This window comes from Gopherus flavomarginatus, chromosome 8 (genome assembly GCF_025201925.1).
Source record: "Gopherus flavomarginatus isolate rGopFla2 chromosome 8, rGopFla2.mat.asm, whole genome shotgun sequence".
NCBI classification, from domain to species: domain Eukaryota; kingdom Metazoa; phylum Chordata; order Testudines; family Testudinidae; genus Gopherus; species Gopherus flavomarginatus.
The window spans coordinates 54624631-54648378 of record NC_066624.1 but is presented as its reverse complement, the minus strand read 5'-3'; the positions used below and the strand labels follow the sequence as shown (position 1 = coordinate 54648378).

Below are 23748 nucleotides of genomic sequence, written 5' to 3'. Positions count from 1 at the left end.
GCGTATTCAGAAAAGCAAAGTCAATGCATCCCTTAAACGCAGCGTAGCCTCTTGGCCCCAGCACCTAGCAGAGCTGCACTAAAGTTCTGTGGAGCTGGTCCAAAGGCCCCAGCTGATCAATGGGAAGGAGGCAGAGCTGTGCTGTCATGCTCTGATCTGTTGTAACAAAGCGGCCTTTGGTGGGGCACAACTGATAGTATCAATTCAGGACAAATTGCTTAGAGCAGGGCTGTCACATCCCAAGGCTGGGGGTCCTTTACTACTAAGGCACGCCAAACCAGCCAGAGAGCACTTTGGTGTTACCTCACTGGCTAACCAGAAGTCATACAAGCAATTCCCTCAGACACTCCAGTTTCCCAGTATCACCACCAGTGCCACTTTGTATGGGGATGAATGATTATGAAAACCAAAACCCCGGTAAAAGAAAAAAGGTTCTCCTGATCCTAAAGGACCAAGCCCCAGACCCAGCTCAATATACCAGTCAGATCTTACCCACAAATCATGCTGTTGCCTATCCTTTAGAATCTAAAGGTTTATTCATAAAAAGAAAGAAATATAGATGAGTTAAAATTGGTTAAATGGAATCAAATACATACAACAATTGCAAGTTCTTAGTTCAGGCTTGTTTCAGGCTTGATGCGATTACTGCTGATTTAAACCAGTCAAGTCTCTGGAGTACAAACATCCCAGCTTGGATGGGTTGTTCAGTCCTTTGTTCAGAGCTTCAGTTTCAAGCACAGTTCCTGCAGAGGTCAGCAGCAGGACTGAAGACAAAATGGAGAAGATGCAGCTGCCCTTTATAATCTCTTGCCATGTGGCCTGTGTTTCCTTTGTTTCAAACACAAGCTGCCTAGCACATGGCTTGGAAGCCTTAGAGTTCTCTCCATAGGCATGTCCCTGCATGCCTTGCTGAGTCACAAGGTGTATCTGCCTTCTCTCAATGGGTCAGTTATATAGCTGATGATCCTTTATTTTGTCTGCTTGATGGCCCATTTTGCTGATGCCAAACTGTCTGGGGTGTCATGCAGAAGCATAGGCCAAATTTGAAATACAGACAGACATTTATAACTCATAATACAAAGGAGATACAAACACATAAACAAGATGATCATGTCTGGCAAATTATAACATGTTTGCAGATATCTTGCATGGCATATCTGGCTGATTACTTTGTGGGTGTTACACCAGGAGTTGACATTTGAAACAGGTATAGGGCCAATACTTATGACTTTAAATACAAAAATGATACATGCATACAGTTAGCATAATCATAACCCTTCATAGATACCTTACTTGATCTCTTTTGTATAAGATTTGGTGTAACTTCTGTTAATCTATAAGGTGCCACAGGACACTCTTGTTGCTTTTTATAGGACCTTGGTTGCAACAATGATCTATACGGTCACAGTTCATGTCAATAATGTCATACCTGTGAATAGCTTGCCTTGCTGTGGAAGGCACTGCATCATGAGGAAAGGGTCAGACTGGACACCACTGGGGCCGAGAGCTCAACTCACAGTTGTCTTAGAATGCAGATCTTTGCTAAAGAGGCTGCGTTGTGCAATATTGGCAAAACAGCAGTGTTAGATGCCTCCCTCCCTGCCTGTAGGAAGTGCCTGTGCCTTGAGACATTGCGGGTATCTCCAGAGTCCATGCCAGCCTAGAGCTCTGCTGTTGGCTTGAGCTGGTTGAATTTTGACGAATGAAACACTACTTTGTAGAAAAAACTGCCTCATCTAGGATGTCGTAATTTGCAACAATTTCCATCTGAATTTTCATTTTTGTTTTTCCACTTCCCTCCCCTCCACCTTCCTCCATCACTTAAAAAAAGAAAGTTTTTGTTAAATAGTTGTGAAGGAAAAAGAACCAATAAAGTATTGGCAAAGTGAGCAGTGGCTCCATCCAAGCCCAGAAACAAGGAACAGAACCGTTCTTCCCTGGCTAGCCAGCCCTACCGTTGGCCCTCCATGCAGAGGGGGACTTTCCTCATCCTGCCCCTCTCATTTTCACTGTTGCCTCAGTCTATTTTAAGCCCAGTCTGGGTATTTCTAATGTGCTCCTTGCTGTGGCATCCTATTGCTTTTCCTGCAGTTCCCCTGAACTCTAATATCTGGGGATGATATTTCATTCCCCTCCCTGCAGCAGCCCTGTCCCTGGAAGCCCTCAAGTTGGGCTGGCTGTGCTTGCAGCCCAGGCCCTGTCAGTATAAATCCTAAGTGCTTAGAATGGGTTTGTTTTGCCTGCCCATGGCAGTCTGGCTGGGATCCCCCTATGAGACTGGCATCTGGGAAAGACTTTATATCCTGCCTACTCATCATCTGTTTCCTTCTTGAAGACTAGCTGCCCTTGCTTCTTTCCCATATGGACATTCCTCCCTGATCTCCTCCAGCCTGTCAGGTGCATAAGTGGCCTGTGACATTACAGGGAGGTTGTTTGATCACGAGGTAACTCTGGAACAAAGGCACTCCCTTGAGACAGCTGAGATTTGCCTAGAGGACATCTCACCTGTGCTGAAGCCGTTCCTGTTCCAGGGTGTGATCTCTTCCATTGTCATGTTTGGCAGAGGAACTTGCTCCTCATGGCTTGTTGCTGGCTTGGTTCTGTAGTGAAACTTCTTGGCTTGGGGAAAGTGGAGGGAGCCCCATTGCTTGGCACAACTTAAATAATCAGCCTGGACAGAACTCAAGTCCACGCACGCTAGGAAACAATCCTGCATTGGAGGGAGAGGTTCTACTGGGTCATGGGTCCCTTTGATTTAAGGAGAGGATGAACCATCTCCTGAGGCTGGGTGGAGTCACCTTTGCTCTCACCCATTCTTTGTTAATTTCTCTCTCTCTCTGTCTGCTATTGATGTTCAAGCTCATTCCCAACACTCCGTCCCTTAATGAGAGGCTTTCTGGCTGCCCTCTTGGAGGTCTCTCTAGAAGAGCAGTTGGGAAGATGACTTGGTGCAAAAAAAAAAAAAAAAAAAAGCCCTTTTGGAAGCCTGTAGTTCTGTAGAAGAACTAGGATTGGATCAGCCAAGTGTCCTGGCTTCAATGCCACCTGCTTCAGAGGGCGTGCAAGAAAACTTGACAGACAACTATGGAATAACCTGCAATAACTGCAGTGCCTTCCTAGCCTTAGTGATTGGTTAATGCTGAGAAGCATGAGGGCTTACGTCCTCATCATCCATCTATGAAAAGGTCTAACCCTTTTGTTTGAATCCCGCTACACTCTTGGGCTCTGTATCTAGTGGCAATGAGTTCCACATGTTATGCATTGTGTAAAAAGGTATTTCCTTTTATTGCCCTTAAAATTGCTGCCTTTGAATTAAATTGACTGTCCCTTAGTCATCTTTTCCCCTAAAAGAGGGACAAAGAGCATTTCCATCTCTCCGTCCCACTCTATAACTCTCTCATGTCTCCTCACTGCAGTAGTCAATCCAGCTGACTCATGCTGATGTCTAGTCTTTGAGCAACAGTATACGCTATCTGTTACAGTTCAAATGACCATTGTTCTCCTAACATGATTAGGAAACCTCTGGTCACTTTTAGAGGTACCTAATCAACCTTGTTACACCTCCTAATGAGGTACCTCAATTATGGAGACTGCCTGTTGGGCAGAAGGACTGATCTCCTTGCCCTGACTAACTCTCTGTCTCTTTCGCTATGTATCTTGCCACTGCATGGGTGGTAAGCTGCAGTGTGTTGACTATCACTCTGAGCCCCACACGAGGGTATAGGCCAGGCCTAGCACAGCACACAACTGCTTATGCCTGGGGCTCCCTAGAAGTCCTGGCTGGATGTGTCTTGAATGTTAAATTACCTTGTTACTGCTTGGTGCTTCAGTGGAAGGCAGCCTGCTAAAGAGAAAAGGGGAGCCTCTTTAGGCCTGGTCTGTGCTACAAAATAAGACTGTGACCTGACCTAAACTAGAGTTAAGTTGACATAAAGCAGCTTGCGTTGATCTAAGTGCCATACTACATGTACATGCCCTACTACACTGACATCATAACTCCACCTCCTCAAGCGGTGTAGGGCTTATGTTGATGTCATTAGGACGACACAGTGTCAGCTCCATTGGGTGTTGGCTGTCATTCTTGTTAATTTCAGGGTTCTGTGCTGGAGCTGTGAAACTGACAAAGTCCACCTCACAGCTCGGGCTGTCTCCCTGGGATGGATGGGAGGCTGCCCAGGGAGGAGCTGTGCATGGAGCTGAGAGCCCAGGCTCTCAGCGCTCCCCTCTGCCACCCCTCTTAAGAAGGTAGAAGCGCTCCTGGTGAGGATGTGCAACAATGACCGACGGAGGGTAGTGTGGATGTGAGCTGGGCTGTAATTTGACCTAGCATAGGCTGATTGATTTAAGTTTATAGTGTAGCCATGCCCTGTGTCCCAACACAACAGCTAGGTCTTTGGGTGACCAGGGAAGCTATTTTTTAGAATAAAACGGAGGTGGGGAAAAGTCTCTGTATGTTGGGCATGCAGGAAGGGTCTTCATGGAGTTGTCCTTCCAGTGGTTGGAGAGAATAATAAATGCTATAAAACAAAATGCCCTGTCTGGATTGCAGTGAGATTCTAAATGAATGTGTCTCCCTTGAGTCATTCTCATGGCTGGTATCTCTTTGTGACAGATGAAACTGGAACCAGCATCCACCCGACGGTGCTGGCAATGCTGAGGAAGCTGCAAGATGGGTATTTTGGTGGGGCAAGGTAAGCAAGAGCTACTGTTGCCATAGCGTGTACCCGCCGGCTGATGTGCTCCAAGGACTGTGTGAAGCAGGGGTTGAAGGAATGCCCCTGTGCAAAGCATTGCCAGCCAGCTCTGATCTGAGCAGATGCAGTCTCAGCTTAATAAACGCCCAGCAATCTCCCCTCATGATGACATGTTTGAGCATTCCTACTTGGTAGTAACCTTGTCCCTCAGTCCCCACTCTGGGGTAATCCAAGGCCTTTAAAGCCCTAGGGGCAAAGTGGTCGGGTTTGGCATACCTTTCAGCTCAAAGAGAGGCCCTGTTTTACCCTGTTCAGCCTGGGACGTGGTGGGGAGGAGGAGTGCTCCTCCTACCCATGGGCACAAGAGGTCCCAGAGAAGGGGATTTGAAGTACTTTGCAACAGGAGGTGTTTTTACTAAACCTTCAGTTATAAAGTCTGCACAGGGACATAAACCAACGCATCAGCTGGGAACCTGCCAAGCACTGTGCAGTCTTGTCCCAGATCAGTGCCATGAGCTAACCCTACAAACCCTTATTCCCATTCCTAGTGTCCAATACTTTGATATTGCAGTGGTGGGTGTTTTATAAATAGCAGAGGTAGTTATCAATGGGACTACATTGCATAGAGGAGGAGGCACTGTGCATGGCGGTGAATAGCTTGGGGTTGGATTTGTATACTGCAGAAAAGAAAAATTCTCTAAATTTTCCCTTTGGTCCCTGAGTGACCTACGGGACCTGCCCTCTGTTCCCACCCCATGTCTGGTCCCATAGTCCAGTTTTGGCCATGTCTGGGTGCTTTGTCCTCCTCTAGTGGCTGGATCAAAGAGGTATATAAGTCTACTATAGTCGTTGAGCTACCAGAGCTGGGTCTTAGCTCAGGCAGGAGAGGGCTGTACATCTAGGTCCAGAGGTCCGAAGTTTCACCCCTACTGCCAACAACCCACCAAGAGGCATTATGTTACCTGGTTCATGTTTATTTGCAAGGTGATTTCAGGTAGACCCTTAGGCATTCCTCCCTCTTTCTGAAGTTCCAATTCCTAGCTGGAGGGGGTGGCTGTGGTACAAATGCTGCCTCAGCAGTGTGTTCTGTAATAGAGGTTTAAAGAGACATTCACATTCTTAGAGCCTCTTCCTCTTTCCAGCTAACTCGGCATCTGTTTTTATGTAGTGTTCTGACCTCTCAATAACTCTGTCAATCAATCTGTCCCATTCTGCTTTGGTGGCTGTGGATATCTTTCTCCAGTGGCCTTTCTTCTGACTCTCCCTCTCCCACCCCTAAATTTCTAAGCCGAAGAAAGCATGGCTCCCTATGCTTTGTTTGCATCCCTCTTGCTTAGCTTGATCACTGTCAGGTGCAAAAGAAATATGCAGTACTGGATGGGTTTTCATTTATTGCTTCTCCAGGCCTGCAGAGGTCGCGCCTGATAAAGGTTAAAGCCATTAAAGGTTTGTCTCTTAAGAGATCTAAGGTCAAATCACACTTGATGATGGTCACAGTATTGGACAATATCCCCATTGAGGGCTGTAGCGGTCTAGGGCTCGCTGAGCAGTCTGACGTTCCAGCCAGTAGTGGGCAGTGCATGTGGACACCATGCTAGCCAGTATGCTACAGTTCCATTGGCCCCATTGGGTCCTCAGCCTGATGCAGAGCTAGCAGAACAAGCCCATGGCACTTCTGATCTGACCTCTCCTCTCTGTCTCGCCCAGGACCCAAACGGGTAAGTTGTCTGAGTTCCTGACAACTTCGTGTTGCACGCATCTCAGCTTCATGGATCCCGGGCCAGAGGGTAAGCTCTATGCTGATGATTACGGGCTCAGCATTGACAGCTACAGTGAGCTCAATCCCGAGGAGTGGCTGCATGGCTTTCAATTAGCGGATGATGGTAAGGAGGAAGAGGTTGGTGACCTTGGTGTGCTGGAATAGGCTGTGCTCAGGAGTGCTATGCTTATCAATAAACCAATTAACTCTGAGGCTGTCAGCAGGGAGCCTCAGTAACTTTAGTGTACTTGGATTTCCACCTTGGTTTTGTTCTCCCTTGACCCCCCCCACCAATTAACTATGTATCTCTAACATGACTGTAGCATTAGGAGGATTGAGGGCTGGGTGGATCACTGGCCTGGACATTGAGTCTCTGCTTTTGTGGGTGTGACAGGCAAAAGCCAAGAACAAGGGGAGGAAGTTCTGATTGGAAGCTAAGGAATTTGACTTTCTGCTTTAGGCCCAGTGCCGGGAAAATACAGAGGGTGATGTTGCACATAGGATCTGAATTGCAAAGAACCTACAAAGGACCTGTTTAAAATCCTGGGATATCTTTAGGAAGAGATGGTATATGTCTGCATCCAGTTAGCTACATTAAATAGTCTGGAAGGAAGGCTTTAAGAACTGATGAAAGTGAATGTTTTCTAGCTCCATTTGGAGTCCAAGGTGTCAGTTTTATGGGAAAATTTGTAAGACTTTAGGTCTTAAGTACTTTTGCTGAGTCAAGGCTCTTGTCTCTTGGGCTGTATGTCCTGATATGGAGCCAGGTGAGAGCAATCTGTTGCCCTGTTACAAAAACCACCCCGGCCCTAAAGGCAAAGGGTATCGTCCCAGGTTGGGCCACTATAGCTGGCTGAGGTTGGTTGTTTCCTCTCTCGTGATGTTGTCTTCGATCTCTTGTTTGCAAAGATCTCTCATAACCAAGTGTCTGTCCCAATCCCTTTCCTTAACTCTCCTCTATTCTCTTGACTTATCCCCTAATCCATTTAGACATTAACTGCCTGTAATCAGCTTGCTATTGCATATCTACCCTCACTCCCAGATAGCTGGTATCCCTGCTCTGGACTTGGCATAAGGTTTTCCTTGTAAGTTCTTTTTTTGCCTCTTTTTGGCGCACATGCTGCTAATCTAGATTTCCTTTTGCTATGATGCCTGCATCTTATAGGCAAGGTGTCTGTGTCTGTGTCTGTGCCTGTATGCAGCAGCTGTAGGGCTAAGTTGTAGCCTCTGCTCTGGCCAAATGTGCTCTTTTAACTGGAACCTCCTTCAGGCAGCAGAAAAGATGAGTGTTCCTGAAGCTTCCCAGATATCAAGGCTACAGTCCAGATGTTTTCTGCAGCATCTCATAGCCCCACATAAGATGATTAAAAATCCCCTGCACTGTATCTTTGAGTGGCGGCTCTGCTTATGACTATTGCAAAGAGCCCCTGTCTGAAAGCCCATCCAGATGCCTGCTAGGCAGGGTGCTAGGGAAGTGCCCCATTCAGACCTGAACATGGGGCAGATGCTGAAATACCTCTGCCTGTATGGATGCCCAGACCCCAACACTGGCTTGACTGTTTGTACAGGAAATCGAATGAAGGTGTATATGCTCTAGAGTAAGTGTTCACATGAAAGCTGTATGGCCATGCTCATGCACAGTTGAAGCAAGGGTGTTCCAGCATGACCTTTGCATGAAACCGTCATGGTCTTCATCCTGACGGCATTGCATTTACAAAGAATCCACCTATATTATGTTATACTATAAATGTTCTCCTGCAGAAGGCAGAGTGCTGCAGTTCATGCATGTGCACTGTACCGGAAATCTGTATGGTGTTCTCCATGTTGCATGGCTAATTGACTTCGATACTGCATGGGCTAGCAATCTGTCACTCCTCATCTGCAAAGACCCAGACCCTGCCATCCAAGGATGTTCAGTTGCTGCCGCAGAGAGAGAGAGAGAGAGAGAGAGAGAGCGAGAGCGCGAGCACGGCTGCATGCATGTGACTTTGTAGGCAAGTGGTATAAATCACACTACAGGCTTGCTTCACTGTGGCTTGAGTGTGTCGAAAACATCTGAGGTGCACTCTTGAGAGAGCCCTGTCAGCAAAGTGCTTCCATGTGAGGCAATGCACAAGTTGTCTTTGTGTTGCAGCCTCTTGGGCCACTGTGCAATGCAATAAGGCTTTGCTGCGATACTGATTCTGTTAACAATGTGGTGGTAATGCCAGAGTGGGGGAGGTATTCAGCTAGCCATGATAGAAGGCATAGGACAGGCCAGGAGTCTAATTGCATATAAGCCCTTTCCACCCCACACCAGACTTGTCTGATATCTTGGTTACTTTAATCCTGGGCTGTGGGCAGGCAGCGAGGAGATAATGGGTCCAGCAGGTGCCAGGGCTATTTGGGTTTTGACTCCAGGTGGGAGGGCTAGTGGGATAGAAAAGAGGTGGATGAAGAGAAGGGGGTTTCCATTCTCACCTGTGATGGCTTGGAGGCAAACTTTGTCTAATGGTTCTTGATTATGTATTAGGAATAGTTTATTCATAATTAGAAATAGCATTTTGTGTCCCATCAGGGCCCTGCTGTGCTGAGTCTTGCACAACTAGGAAGAGACAGTCCCTGCTCAGAAGAACTCAGTCTGGGTGCAGAGAAGTAGTAACAAGAGGATGTATCAAACCAATGGGAAACGTCAAGGCCGGGGGCCACAGGGCCCAGCTGACTTGCTTTGTGGGAGTCTTGCAGGGTTTGAGCTCATATCTTTTAATATAAAGGAAAAGAGATATGAATGATATTGGTGAAACCTGGCAGGAGCCTAATGAATGCAGTGCTCTGTTCACCAAGAGCCAGGCCGGAGAAGTGTATGAGGTGGAACCAAGGAGCATGGTCATGACTGTACTTAAGCCCACTGTGATCTCAGTAACTCTTTATTGGCTGTTCCCTGGGGCAGTTAGGGTTGAATTGTGCTGGATGCTTGAGATGTGCTGAATTGATTTAATGTGGTGTTGTCTTTTAAATGGATACTGATCTTGCTTTTAGAAACAGCATAAAAATATGCGCCTGAAATACTTGGGCTAACCCAGTGAAAGGCTCTACCTCATTTCCTGGATGATGGATAAGCTGGGCTTCCTTTGGGTTCTCACTGGGATCACATGCAGCCAGGGGAGGGGGCTGGCGAAGCCCAGACTGATTTAGTTGAGGGATTTCACTTTGGTATGTGTGTGCTGCAGCTGACTGTCCCACCCTGCATCAGAAAGGAGAACAGCAGCAGGACCGAAGGGACAGATAGCACTGCTGGAGTTGGATGCTGGGTTTCTGAGGACTGGATTGATGGCAGGCATTGCAAGGTGTGGAGAGGAGGGACTTGGAACCATGTCCAATGCAGGAACTGCTCTCTGAGGCTGCTGTTGGTGCTGTACCTGTGTCTGCCTAGTGAGTGAGTCAGGCATGCTGTTGCTGCATCGTGTAGGGAGACTGCGCCTTCTCCTGTTGCCTCCAGTGTGCTGGTAACATGGAGTTCTCCCTAAAGCAAGGAAAACCCAGGGGAGCCTAGGCATAAAGTAACTAAACCCCTCTCTTCTGCCTGCTCTTCCAGCTGACGTTTGTGATGAAGTGGCTCAGTATTTAGATCACCTTTTGGAGCACACAGCTCCCAAGGCTGCCCAGAAAGGAGGGCTGCATCGCTTCCGAGCCGCAGTGCACACCACTCGTGACCTCATGTCCCTGGTGTCCCAGGCCAAAGAGCTGCACGTACAAAGTGAGTAACACACCAGGTGCTGCCCCTGGGGAGCAGCCATGTGGCTGGGGTCGTGCATGGACTCTTCCTCTCTACAGAGTTGAGCTGTAGGCCCCAGGTGACTCACTGGGAGGTCGGGGGCTTCCACCACCAATGGAGGTATTCCCACCCCTTGCTCTGGGGCAGGTTGGCACGACTGGCAGCCTCTGGAGCAGCAGGGGTGGCATTTCAGGCACGAGGTATATTGAGGAGCAGTGTGGCATGGCAGGCCATGGGAGAGTCAGCCCTTAGAGAGGGTCAGTGCCACGGTGAATCTTTCTTTCATCCCTGGTGTCCCTGGAAGTGAAGATTCTAGCCAAGCCTGTATTACAGCACAGCTGTGAAGATGTGAAACTCTCCCTGGGGCTCCCTTCTCAGGCCCCCAGAGCTTTCCCTGGGCCAATGGCTGCATGCTTCACAGCCTCATTGATTATGGAGGGAACAACAAGACCCGCAATGGGTGGTGAGAGGGGTGAAGTAGCTGAGGTGGTAGTGCTGGCCCTGGCTTCTCTGCTAAGCAGTCACTGACCTCTCTCCACGAGGAGGGGTAGCTCAGATGTGTGCTGGCTGCCAGTGGATAGCTGCCTTCCAGTCCTGACTCTGACACTGACTTCTTCTGTGGCCTTGGTCAGAATACTTACCCTTCCTTATTATTCTCCCCAGATTAGAGGCGGAAGTGACTGCTCCCCTGTCTCACAGCAGATATGGCTGTTGGCATTTCCGTAGCTCATAATATCTATTCACCAAGTGTTAGTGTCTGACAGAAGCACGGGCGGGGGAGGTGGCAAAGGAGCTCTAGGACTCAGGGTGAGCAAAGGGCACTGAGCAACAGGGAAGAGGAAATGTAATGGGGAGTGGGGGTGAGTAGGCAGGATGGATTCAAAGTTAGAAATGGGACAGCTGCATTTTCCAATCCTTCCCCCGTGTTCCATTGGCCCCTTCCATCGCCAGGTTTTGCAGCCTGGTTTCTGTCATGCAGGCCCATTGATGTAGCGTAGTTTAATTTAGCTGGGAAGCTATTTGCTTCTTGGGAAGCCGGGTAAAGCCCAGGGCATTGGGCCGACCTTTACCATATCTGTGTCTGTGTAAGTCATAGGGCTGAAGCTGTGAGCTAGTTAAAGATGTGTACACTGGAGGAGCCTGAACAGCCAAAGCAACACTGTCCAGGTGAGCGTGGAGCACGGTACCTGAGCTTTGAGTTCTACTGTAGCGGTGACTTTCTCTGTCCGTTAGTCTGTTAGCGTTACAGGGCTGGTTGTTATGTATGGCTGAGACAGGAAGGATGTTTGCAGCCCGGTGCCTCCTGTGGCAGAGTGAACAGTGCCTGCATCAGACACTTGTGAACAGGCCATAAGGAGCAATCCTGCCTCGGCTAGGGCAAACCCAAATTTCACATGGGGAGACAAAGGTCTCTTTACCACTTTCTGACTTGTTCAGAAAGTTCTCACCCTGAAATGGCAGCACTCCTATGGCACATTCTGGAGTTCTCATGCTGCAGAAGTGCAGGGGTAGTGCATGGATGACACCAGCATACAAACAGCATGGCAGAGCTGTGCTAGCCACTGAAATCATGCATAGAAATGTCCTTAATGGAGCATATTCCTCACACTGTGTCCTGGTGTTGATCCTTGCCCTCTTGCTTGTATTGGGAGATGGCATCTTAGCCCCACACCTGCCTCTGCACTGACCTAACCTCCTTTGAGCAGGTAAAGCCTCCTTAGGCCTAGAGCTCTGCAGCATCCTCTGCCAACTGCCCCCGATGAGCATGCAGCATCTGAGCCTTGGGTTCCCTAGAGGTTTGCTACTATTGCAGCCAGGGGTGGTGCAGACCATTGTACCCCAGTGCAGCTTAATCTAGCTTGAAGCAGGGGTGCACTGAACTGGTGTAAACAGCAGTTTGCCTGTCTGCATTGGGGGGTCCACACTTGTGGCTGGTCCCTAATGCCTGGAATTGGGGCTCTATCTATATTTCCCCCAGTGTAGATAGAGCCTTATTTAAATCTGTGTGGGGCCAGGAGCAGAGCCAGCCCCCCAGTGCCCTTTCCCTTCTCTCTGTCCTGGTTTCAAGTTCCTCCGTGACTGGCACAGGGTAGGTCAGATGCAGGGGTTCTCCTGTCTGTCTCGGGTGTGGTCACCGATCAGGTTCATAAGGTGTTTCTTAGGTACTGCCTTAGAGGTGAGGTGGTTGGGGCTTTTCCCCCGTTCTCTGAGTGGGGTTGTTGTTTTCCTCCCCCCCAAACACACCCACAGACACACCTAAAACATAATATTTCCGCTGCTGAGAGAGGAAGCTGTTTCACTGGATGCCTCATCCCCTTTACATTCCATACTCCAGTCACTTCCTTCCCATTTGTCTGTTGTCCCGCTATTTGTCTGTCACTGCCAGAGTTGTGCTGCCCAGGCTGGGATGCGAAGTGCTTAGTGACAGCCATGTCACGACGCAGCAAGGCTGATGGGTACCGGAGTTCTAGTTGCTACTGTGGTTGCAGCACTGTGTGCCAGTCTAGACTGACCAAACTAGAAGCCCTGCCTATGCTACAGATTTTACCATGTTGGAAGCATCCCCCTCTCTCCACCAACTGCCTCTTGTCTGTGTAGACTGGACCTGTTCACCTATTGACACCCTGCCTGGCTTTGCCTAGAACAGAGTTCGCTCAAAGAGCTTGTCTGCTGTAAGGAAATATTGTATCCCTTTTTCAGCATCCACGTGGCTGCATTGCCACTAGCACTGATGTACATGCTCATGCATGTGGGCCTCAGCTGATGCTAGTATTTACATATTTGCAGATGCACCATTGCTAAAAAGCGGGTACAAAAACATCTTGTATAGATGCCAACTCTGCCTGTCTGCTATAAGAAAGGAGAAGTTGGCAGCAGCCTTCTGAAGTCTGTCAGAACCCTTACAAATTGCTGCTTCCTAAATGCATCTCATTTGCAAAGACACTGGGACCAAATTATGTGTAACTCTGTTGCCAAGTTGTGTGCCGGCCCTGCAAAGGTCAGGGCTGTTGCTGTTTTGATAGCATGGTTATAATGTTGGTTGGATCTAGCCTAGACAGAGAAGACAGGTTGTGTTTACAATGGGATTGAAATCTGTAATGGAGATGGGTCCACTGACCACATACCTAGGTGGGCAGGTAAAGTCTGATGTGGGTTCTCGGTCTGTGGGTTGCAACCAGGTGCCACAAATAGAGCTGGGCAAAAATCTTTGGCTGCATCATTTATTTGCCACAAGATGCAGTTTTGGCTCAACCAAAACTACTCACAAATTGGGGTGGAATTTGGCGACTACTTTCAAACAAAAGGAATGAAAACTTCCTTTTTTTTGTTTAAACTTTTGTTTAGAAATTTTGCTAGTTTTTTTTTGTTTAAACAAGGAAAATTCCTGAAAACAAAATGGAAAAACAAGGACATTTTTTGTTGCAGGTCAAATTAAACATTTTGTATGACCTGAAACATATATACCTGTATATAGAGAGATTTTTCAGATGTTTTAGGCATGGCAACCAAAAAATCAGTTTATCCTAGCTGAAGTTAGGGCCACTGTGCCCTTCCCATATGGCTGAATGGCAGGAGGGTCCTGAATAAACAGGTGAGGACTGGTCCATGAGCACCATCTAGAGCAGTGGTTCTCAAACTGGGGGTTGGGACCCCATTTTAATGGGGTTACCAGGGCTGGCTTAAACTTTCTGGGGCCTAGGGCCGAAGCCCAAGCACCACTGCCTGGGGCCGAAGCCCAAGGGCTTCATCCTGGGGTGGCTCTGGTTACAGGCCCCCTGTCTGGGGCTGAAGCTCTTGGGCGGCTTCTCCTTTGTTCCGCCTCCCCAACCAGGGTGGTGGGGCTCGGGTGGGCTCAGACTTTGGTCCTCCCTCCTGGGTCGTGTAGTAATTTTTGTTGTCAGAAGGAGGTCATGGTGCAGTGAAGTTTGAGAACCCCTGATCTAGAGCATGCTGCCAAGATGCTGCTGCAGCAGTTTAACTGTTGGAATCCTGTTGGTCTGTAACCACTGAGAAAAGTAAAATGCGGTTACAAGTCATGCAGTGCCATGACTCTCTGCTCTTGAGTTAACCCAAGTGTTGCAACTGGCCAAAGAATAACTGTGCTGTGTGCGAGGCGTTGGGCATTGTCCAGGTTCAGTGTTCACTGTTAAATACAATGGGTTAAAAATCTAGAAAGAAACGTGACTGTCCTGATGAGCTCATTTGCACTTCCTTTCTCAAGGCTGGTGACACTACAGTGAGCAGGTAAAGCTAATCTGCCTCTAGAGCGTTATTAGTGCTCTACAGAAATTAACCCATAAAGGTAAGGTGGGTAAGTATTACCCTCATTTTACAGATGGGGAAGCCAAGCGGTTAAGTGACTTCTTCAAGACTGCAGAGAGGTCGGTGTCAGAGTCAGGCTTAGAGTTCCTGATTCTAGGGCTGCACAGCTGTTAATAAAACCCACAGAGTAACACCTCCCTGTGTCATAGCCAGTGTGCCCCAGCTGCCATTCTTCTCCTGCCCTCTTCTGCTGATCTAGCCCCTTGTTAAAGCTGCCCCAGGAAGACCCTCTCTCATCAGGCTTTCAAAGAGCTACTTATAGGGAAGGCTGCAGAGCACTGCCCTCTCTGCTCTATCCCCTCTAGGCTTCCAGTGTGTGTGAAATTAAGTAGTTCTCTTGTGCTGGATTAATCAAGCAATTAACTAGTGTATAAAATCCTGCAGTACTTGAAGACCCATGTAATTAATCTTGGCTGCAGTATATGCGCCTAAGTATAAGCGCTAGTCAGTTAGGGTTCTGATGCCTTGCGGCCTCTACACAAATTCCTGAGAGATTAGGGGCTATTAAATAGCCATCAATTTCCCTCCCCGTCCTATTCACCTGTGGTGGGGCCAGAGGACTGCTTGTCCCTTAAGCACAGTAGGCAGCAGCACTGACTGGAGGCTATGAGTTCACAAGGATTTTAAACTCTCCTGAGCAGGATAGGGCCCCAGACACTGTTCTAGATAAATTGCAATGTGCTGAAGTCTAAAGCCTTCGAGGACAAATGTTGGTTTCTTGCAGATGTCAACATGTACATCCCGTCCAAGCTGTTCCAGGCCTCCCAGCCTTCAGTGCACTTGCTGGGCTCCACCCACACACCTGAACAGGACAGCCAGGTGACCCTGAGCTGGGAGTAGGGTGGGTACTTGGGGTGCTGAACACATTCTGGCTTGAGAGTCAGCTGCCTGGCTCCTAACTGTATCCAGTGTGCCAGGTGGGACATAAACATACTGCTGCCCTGGGGTGGAGCAGCAGAATCCATGGGGGGGATGTGATCTGGGTGTCACCTGGGAACAGCTGGAGACATGGATAGTTCTGTTAGCCAGCTGCTCTTCACAGCCCTGTGACCCACTGGCTGCAGGAAACTCAAGAGCGGGAAGCGAGCAAACTGTAGCAGACAAGCAAGTGGGTAGAAGCCCTAACCTTGAAAGAGCAGGGCCTGCTGGGGAAGAAGGGAAGTGCTGCTGCTCTGGCATGTAACGTGAAGGGGAGGTGGAGCGGGTGTGGGGCAGGAATCTGCATACAACAGAGAGGAGGATAGGTTGGATGGGGAGTTATTAGCAGAGCATCCTGGCTCATAAGCCAGCCCCGAGCTGGGGTCCTTGCAGCAGAATGCTGTCCCAGCCCCTAGCAGCGGGGTGGGTCACGCTTAGTGGAGATGGCCAAGACCTGAGCTGGTGTCATGGCTCTGGTCAGTTTTTGGAGACAGCATTAACCAGGGAAGAGCAGAGCCAAGGCCAAGTCATCTGCCCCAAGTGGGGTGCTCTGGGATTCTAGAGCAGGGGTTGGGACACCAGCTAGAGCTCTAACATAGAACCTAAGTGACTTCTCCTCCTCCAGATTTGCTCACTCCACACCATGGTAAACCTCCCTCAAGACAAGGCTGGAAATGTGGACTGCAAGGCCCTGGTGGATCAGCTGCGAGAGTGCCCCACCCTACAGGAGCAGGCTGACCTTCTTTACATGCTCCACACCATCAAGTAGGAGCCCCCAGCCTGCATTACCCAGGAAGCCCTTTATATTGCTTTGCCCCTGGCTTTATCTTCCTGATCATAGTGTTACCATCCCCAATGAGAAGCCCACTCAGGAGAAGCAAGGTGGCTAGCTCCCTGTGTTTCAGCCTTTATAACTAGGTTGGGAAATGTTTGCCAGATGGGAGACTGGTGTGAGTGTTTGAAAAAAATGCCCTTAGCATGGATTTGCCTTTTAGCCACTTTGATAAATTATCATAGCAATGTAGGGCTGACAGGGACCTTGAGAGGTCATCTAGTCCAGCGCCGTGCACCGAGGCAGGACCACATAAACCTAGACCATCCCTGAAGGGGTTTGTCAAACCTGTTCTTAGAAACCTCCAATGACAGGGGTCCCACAACCTCCCTAGGTCACCTGGTCCAGTGCTTTTGTGTTAGCACCTCTAATGAGATCTGGGCCTTGTGCTGGTTACTGCGCATGTAATAAGAGATTCAGAATTTGCTGTCTCTAAAAGGATTAGTTGGGTACAGTTCTCAAGAGCTGGTACTTCCAAACAGATAGTTCCATTGCATTGCCTCAGCCCTGTGCATTGCTGAGCATACTATTTACTAGCTCAGAGTAAATAGTTTGGAGTTGGAATGTTATCATAGTGTTCGTTCTGAACAGTCATGTGTTACTCTGTAATGGTGCTGCTGTAGAGTTTGTGGCGGCTGGGTAAATAATCTTGCTTACATAGTCTTTGCTGTGACCTGGCATCTCCTTGAACACAGGGGGCTTGACTGGGACACGGAGATTGATGGCCAACCTGGTGCTACAGTCAAGGACCTCCTCACTGAGCTATATGTCAACGTGGGGGCTACCCAACAGTGGGCCCTGATCCGCTACATCTCCGGGATCTTGAAAAAGAAGGTGGAAGCTCTCGATGAGGTGAGGACTGGGCACAGGGGCCTTGCTCTGATCCCTGGCCTGGCTGGTGGGACAAGGCAACAAATGGGCAAATCAATGCGTGACTTCACAACTACCTCTGAGAAACAACTTATTTGTAAGAGACCTTTCCATCTGAGAGGTGGCCTCTGAAATGCCAGACTCTTTGTTGCTGTTTTCCCACTTTATGGAAAGTATGAAGGTCATTTAAATTTTTGAGACGCCACAGGGGCATACTGATTTATGTGCTCACTTAAAAGTATGTGGCCTGAATGTCCATGGCTCTGACAGCTGAAATGGGGAGCGCTTGGCCCTGCTTAAAGCCTTGCCCATCGTGGTTTGGATTTGCAGACTGTGCAGAAAATCCTGGTCTGGGGGCAGAGGATCTCACACCAAGCTGAGCCCAGTACAATCCCTGCAGTGGAGATGGAACTTTAGAAAATAGTCCAAAAGCCACACTGTGTGTCTTAGAGGTGTGCGTGAAGCTCTCGCTGGGCGGGAGGGAGTGCACTTGTAAGGTCACTGTGGGTCTGTGGCTGTTAAGTATCCATAACCAAGTGTGTGGTGATATCTCTGTCTAGGCCTGCACTGACCTCTTGTCTCATCAGAAGCACTTGACAGTGGGGCTGCCTCCAGAGCCTCGGGAGAAGACGATCTCTGCGTGAGTTCAGCGCCTTTTGCTTCAGTGTACCAAAGGGGCAGAAACCATTGCATTAGTCAGCCTGATCCAGGGGTCAACTTTGCAGGGGTGGGGAGGGGGAACATAACAGAAGATGAGTGCTGCCAGGCTCCGCCCACCTCTGAGGCTCCGCCTCTGCCTGCCCATAGGAAAGAGGCCACTGCTCTCCCAGGCTGGATCTGTATGAGCTCCCTCTCCCCTGAACCTCACTAGTTGTGCACATTGTGCTGTACATAGTGACCTCAAAGCAGGTGGGGCAATATGTGGGGGCTGTCTAAAGTCAGACGAAGGGGCATTAGCCCTGCATTGAGGGGCTGTAGATCATATCTGCCCTGTGTCTGTGTGTACTGGGATCTCCCCTCTATTCCCATTGTCTCCTCAGCCCTGTCCCGTATGAGGAGCTCACCCGCCTGATTGACGAAGCCAGTGAGAAGAACATGAGCATCTCGATCCTGACTCAGGTGACAGGGCTGAGTCCAGCCAGTTTTCAGGCAGCCTGTCCATGCCCTCACAGGCCAGAGGATGCGCCTGTCCCACTGGGCGGCTGCCTTGTGACCTGTCTCCTTGCTTTTCCCGTTCAGGAAATCATGGTCTACCTGGCCATGTACATGCGTACCCAGCCCACCCTCTTCGCTGAGATGTTCCGCCTTCGTATTGGGCTCATCATCCAGGTGATGGCAACGGAGCTGGCACACTCCCTGCACTGCTCAGGTACCCAGCCCGAGTCCGGTGTCCAAATAGTCAAGACAGACAAAGGGTGGGAGCATCCCTCTTAAGTCCTAGCCTGCAAGTGCTGACTGGGGGCCCATGGTATATGGAACGCCCAGGCTTTGTTGCATGTTGCCTCACAACTGGGCAAATAGCAGAGTGGCTGCCTTTTTTCTGAAATGAACAAGGTGGGTGAGGTGTCCAGCCCAGTGTCTCACACCAGCCAAACCTTCCCTGGGTAGGAAAGGACTGTGATAAGAAACTGTCCCTCAAGCTTTCATTGCAAGACCTCTGGAATATCTAGGGGAATCTCCATGGGCACATGTATGTGGGCACCTTGTGTCTGAGTAATGTGGTTCTACCGGTAGTTCTCAACTGGAGCCCATGGCCCAATTAGTTCAGCTGTGTGCTAAAGGCCGTGGGCTCCAGTTGAGAATCACTGGTATAATCACATTACTGGGTTATACAGTCAAACTTGCTGTGTAGTTGGGGCCAATAAAATAAAACCACTGGGGAAAATGTTGAAGGGAGATGCCTAGCTAGTAGACTCACTAACAGGGCTGGCTCCAGTGGAGGAAGCACATGCCTTGGGTGGCAAAAATGGTAGAACCGGCCCTGCTCACTAAGTGCTTGATAGTACTAAAAATATAGCAAGTCCCTGCTCACCAGCTCAGCCATTTCGTTACGTTTGGGTTTTCTTTTCTGTTTGAAAACTTGGCTACCTGCTCAAACAGGTCCGAATCCTCACTGTGCACTCGGCTAGCTTGTTGGGATCCTGAGAGAGATTGGGGTGTGAACAGCTTTGTTTGATTTTTTTGGGGTGGTGTCAAACTGCTCCTCACTTTGAAGGGACACAGTCAGCCTAAGTTACACTTGGATTGGGAAACTATTGGCCCTGCAAGTGTAACAAGGAAATATCTAAGACCAGAGTGGAGAGATGATACAGAGCAGTGGCTCTCAACCTTTCCAGACTACTGTACCCCCTTCAGAAGTCTGATTTGTCTTGCGTAACCCCCAGTTTCACCTCACTTAAAATTAACTTGCTTACAAAATCGAACATAAAAATACAAGTGTCACAGCTCACTGTTACTGAAAAAATTCTGAAGTTCTCATTTTTTACCATGTAATTATAAAATCAGTCAATTGGAATATAAATCTTGTACTTATATTTCAGCGTACAGTATATAGAGCAGTATAAACAAGTCATTGTCTGTATGAAATGTTAGTTTATACTGACTTCGCTAATGCTTTTTATGTAACCTGTTGTAAAACTAGGCAAATCTCTAGATGAGTTTATGTAGCCCATGGAAGAACTCTGCATACCCCCAGAGGTACATGTACCACTGGCCCAGAGCATAGGCCAGTAGCTTGGAACTTCAGAGAACCGGGTTCAATTCCTGCTGTGCCACAGACTCTGTGTAACCCTGGGCAAGTCACTTAGGCCAGGTCTGCACTTAAATTTTAGGTTAACAAAGCTACATCATTCAGAGGTGTGAAAAAATCCAACCCCCTGAACTCCATACCTATGCCAACCTAACCTCCAGCAGAGACACAGCTAGGTCAACAGAAGAATGCTTCCATCCACCTAGCGACTTGGGGAGGTGGTGGTCCCACAGTCATGGAAAAACCCTTCCCTTATGTAGGTTACGTCTACGCTATGGGTTTATGCCGACATAGCTATGGTGCCATAGCTATGCTGCTATAGTCCCGGTAGTGTAGACATGCTATTAGTCTTTCTGCGTCTCAGTTCCCCATCTGTAGAATGGGGAAAATACTCTACTTCACAGGTTTGTCGTGAGGAAAATACAATAAAAATTGTGAGGTGCTCAAAGGTAATGGGGGCCACATAAGTACCTTGGATAGACTGATCCCAAAAGAACAGGTTTCTCTAAGCATGTGCACATTTCACAGCATAGTCAGTTTCCCTGTTTCCTGGATGGTTTTGTGGATTTTTTGCACAGTTATTGGGGGAGAGGGTGGATGGAGTGGAGTGATTTAATTTGGCCAGGGGCTGTGAGGGAAGTATAGCACCTGCACCATTCTTCCCTCCTGTGTCTGTAATCGACTGGATATCAGGCTGACAGTATCACTTAGCCATATCTGTTCTCTTCTGGGGAGGCAGAGCAGGATGAGATCTCGAATGCTTGATTAATAAATCCTGGTGTGCAACTAATGTATGGAAATACCTAGATTCACTTGTGCCCCTCGAGCCAGGAACTTCCCATACTAGAACTTCCTCTAAGAATCCTCCCTTCTCCACTAATGATGTAGATTGTAACCTGGGAGGGAAAGGAGGTGACCTTGTTGGCAGTCTCTCTTCCAATTAATCTCTGATCTCTAGCTGAAGAAGCCACCGAGAGCTTGATGAACCTCAGTCCTTCAGATATGAAGAGTCTTCTACACCACATCCTCTCTGGCAAGGAGTTCGGAGTGGAGAAGAGCGGTGAGTCTGTCTGATTTAAGCTGAAATCTTGAAGTGGCTGCCTCTAAAATGGTTAGAGATGAAACTGCACCATTGTCATGGTATAATTCCCCACTCTGAACCTTAGCGTCCAACAGATGAGGTACCAGCATGAATTCCTGTAAGCTCAATTACCAGCTTAGAACCTGTAGCGCTGCCACCAACCAGGAATTCCAGTGCCTGGTACACTCTGGTTCCCCCAAAACCTTGCCCGGGGACCCCCAAGACCCAGACCCTCTGGATCTTAACACAAGGAAAGTAAACCCTTTCCCTCACCGTTGCCTCTCCCAGGCTTCCCCTCCCTGGGTGACCCTGGAAGATCACTGTGATTCAAACTCCTTGAATCTTAAAACAGAGAGGAAAATGCACCTTCCTCCCTCCTTCTCTCTTCCCCTCCCAGATTCTCCCTGAGAGAGACAGTAATCCTAACATAGAGAGAAATTAACCTTTCTCTCCCCCTTCCCTCCTTTCTCCCCACCAATTCCCTGGTGAAACCAGACCCCGTCCCCTGGGGTCTCACACCAGAATAAAAAAACAATCAGATTCTTAAACAAGAAACTTTTAATTAAAGAGAGAAAAACAGAAAAAATTATCTTTTGTAAATTTAAAATGGAATAGGTACAGGGTCTTTCAGCTATAGACACTGGGAATACCCTCCCAGCCTAAGTATTCAAGTACAAATTAAAATCCTTTCAGCAAAATATAAATTTGAACTCCTCCCAGCCAAATACACATTTGCAAATAAAGAAAACAACCATAAGCCTAACTCGCTTTATCTACCTAGTACGTACTATTCTGAATTTATAAGAGCCTGTATCGGAGAGATTGGAGAGAAACCTGGTTGCACATCTAGTCCCTCTGAGCCCCCAGAGTGAACAACAACCAAAAACTAACAGCACACACACAAACTTCTCTCCCTCAAGATTTGAAAGTATTCTGTCCTCTGATTGGTCCTCTGGTCAGGTGACAGCCAGGCTCACTGTTCTTGTTAACCCTTCCTAGGCAAAAGAGATATGAAGCACTTTTGTTCTATTAACTCTTACTTATCTGTTTATGACAACCATAACCACTCTCTGGTCTGGCCTTAGTCTCATTTCCAGCAACTCAAAGGTGTCCATTTCTCTGTCTCAGGCACTGCATCTTCCCATTATTTACTCTGGGCTGCAATGTCCTTCACACACCAGTGCTGTGGCTGGTGGCATCTTGAGACACCCTGGTCATTCATCCTCATGATCCACTGCAGTTCAGGCTGCCTAAACACATACAGGCGTGTGTGTATGAGCCCAGTCCAAAATTCAGTATTAAAATAACTACCCCTCCTCTGGTGGTGAAACAGGCCCTACCCGTGCGTGGAGCGGCTATCAGTCAGGGATGACAGGACAGCCTCTGGTGATAAAAGAAACTCCTCCTTCTGTGGCAGTAGTTTCTGTAGTTGGGAGCTTCTAAGAAGGTTAAAGCAGGGGCACCTCGGGTCCTGCTCACAGAAGGTGCTATAAGAAGGGCTTGGGAGCACGAGGTGCCCTGACTGTTGATGAGTCTGTGTCCTCGGAGCCCTGGCAGTGAATTCTGACCCTCTCCTCTCTTGCAGTGCGTTCTGTTGATTCAGCCCTAACCCCTGCTATTTCCATCCGCGAGGTTGGTGCCGTCGGAGCGACTAAAACAGAGCGAGCTGGGATAGTGAAGCTAAAGAGTGAGATCAAACAGGTGTGTGTTGGTGGGTGGAAGAGTGAGTTTGGGGAGAGGCTGGGATGTTGATGGGGTCGGGGTTGGGCTATGTGTGAGCCTGCTGGAGGACACTGATTGGGGATACCTGTGGGATGGGCTGTGGGCATTTTATCGGTATATTGATTTTGCTTGTGTTTCAGAAGGCCATAGGTCAGGGGCAGGCAAACCTTTTTGGCCTGAGGGCCGCATTGGGTTTCCAAAATTGTATGGAGGGCCGGCTGTGCCTCCCCAAACAGTCAGTCAGGCACGGCATGGCCCCCGCCCCATCTAACACCCTCTTGCTTCTTACCCCTGCTGAACTCCTGCCCCATCCAACCCCCCCGTTCCCTGAAAGCCCCTGGAATCCCTGACTGCCCCCTGCCACCCCATCCAACTCCTTCTCTCATTCCTGACTGCCCCCGGGACTCCTGCCCCCATTCAACCCCCCGTTCCCTGCCTTCTGACTGTCCTGACCCCATCCACACCCCCACCCTGAACTCCCCTGCCCTCTATCATAGAATATCAGGGTTGGAAGGGACCTCAGGAGGTCACCTAGTCCAACCCCCTGCTCAAAGTAGGACCAATCTCCAGACAGATTCTTACCCTAGTTCCCTAAATAGCCCCCTCAAGGATTAAACTCACAATCCTGGGTTTAGCAGGCCAATGCTCAAACCACTGAGCTATCCCTGCCCCCTTACCGTGCTGCCTGGAGCACTGGTGACTGGCAGCACTACAGCCGTGCTGCCCAGAGCACCAGGACCGGCAGCTGTGCTGCCCAGCTGGAGCCAGCCACGCCACTGCGCAGCACAGAGCACCGGGTCAGGCCCTGCCTTTGCAGCTGCGCTGCCCCAGGAACTTGCAGCCCCGCCACTCAGAGCATTGCACTGGTGGCGGGGTGAGCTGAGGCTGTGGGGGAGGGGGAACAGCAGGGGAGGGGGTGGGGGCTTGCCTCCTGGGGCAGGAGCTCAGGGGCTGAGCAGGAGGATCACATGGGCAATAGTTTGTCCACTTCTTCCATAGGTGGAGAAGCTGTATTGTAGCAAGGCATGTGTGCACCCCACTGCCCT

General features: G+C 49.0%; 1 protein-coding gene and 1 long non-coding RNA gene across 4 annotated transcripts in view; one reads left to right on the top strand and one right to left on the bottom strand.

Annotated features, from left to right (window-relative positions):
• The window catches only part of LOC127057093 (uncharacterized), a 256427-nt gene that overhangs the window by 5081 nt on the left and 227598 nt on the right, over window positions 1-23748 (bottom strand). The gene's annotated exons all lie outside the window — the stretch shown is intronic.
• PHKA1 (phosphorylase kinase regulatory subunit alpha 1) overlaps window positions 1-23748 on the top strand; it is a 93533-nt gene that overhangs the window by 55352 nt on the left and 14433 nt on the right. For 2 of the 3 annotated variants that reach the window (XM_050965363.1, XM_050965362.1), the window contains exons 17-27: window positions 4613-4691; window positions 6402-6577; window positions 10028-10189; window positions 15255-15349; window positions 16074-16213; window positions 16976-17132; window positions 17711-17790; window positions 18191-18269; window positions 18390-18519; window positions 20858-20959; window positions 22566-22681. In XM_050965363.1, the coding sequence (XP_050821320.1) occupies window positions 4613-4691; window positions 6402-6577; window positions 10028-10189; window positions 15255-15349; window positions 16074-16213; window positions 16976-17132; window positions 17711-17790; window positions 18191-18269; window positions 18390-18519; window positions 20858-20959; window positions 22566-22681 (1316 nt within the window). The remainder of the gene's footprint in view (window positions 1-4612; window positions 4692-6401; window positions 6578-10027; window positions 10190-15254; window positions 15350-16073; window positions 16214-16975; window positions 17133-17710; window positions 17791-18190; window positions 18270-18389; window positions 18520-20857; window positions 20960-22565; window positions 22682-23748) is intronic. The other variant, XM_050965364.1, reaches the window with a different exon arrangement.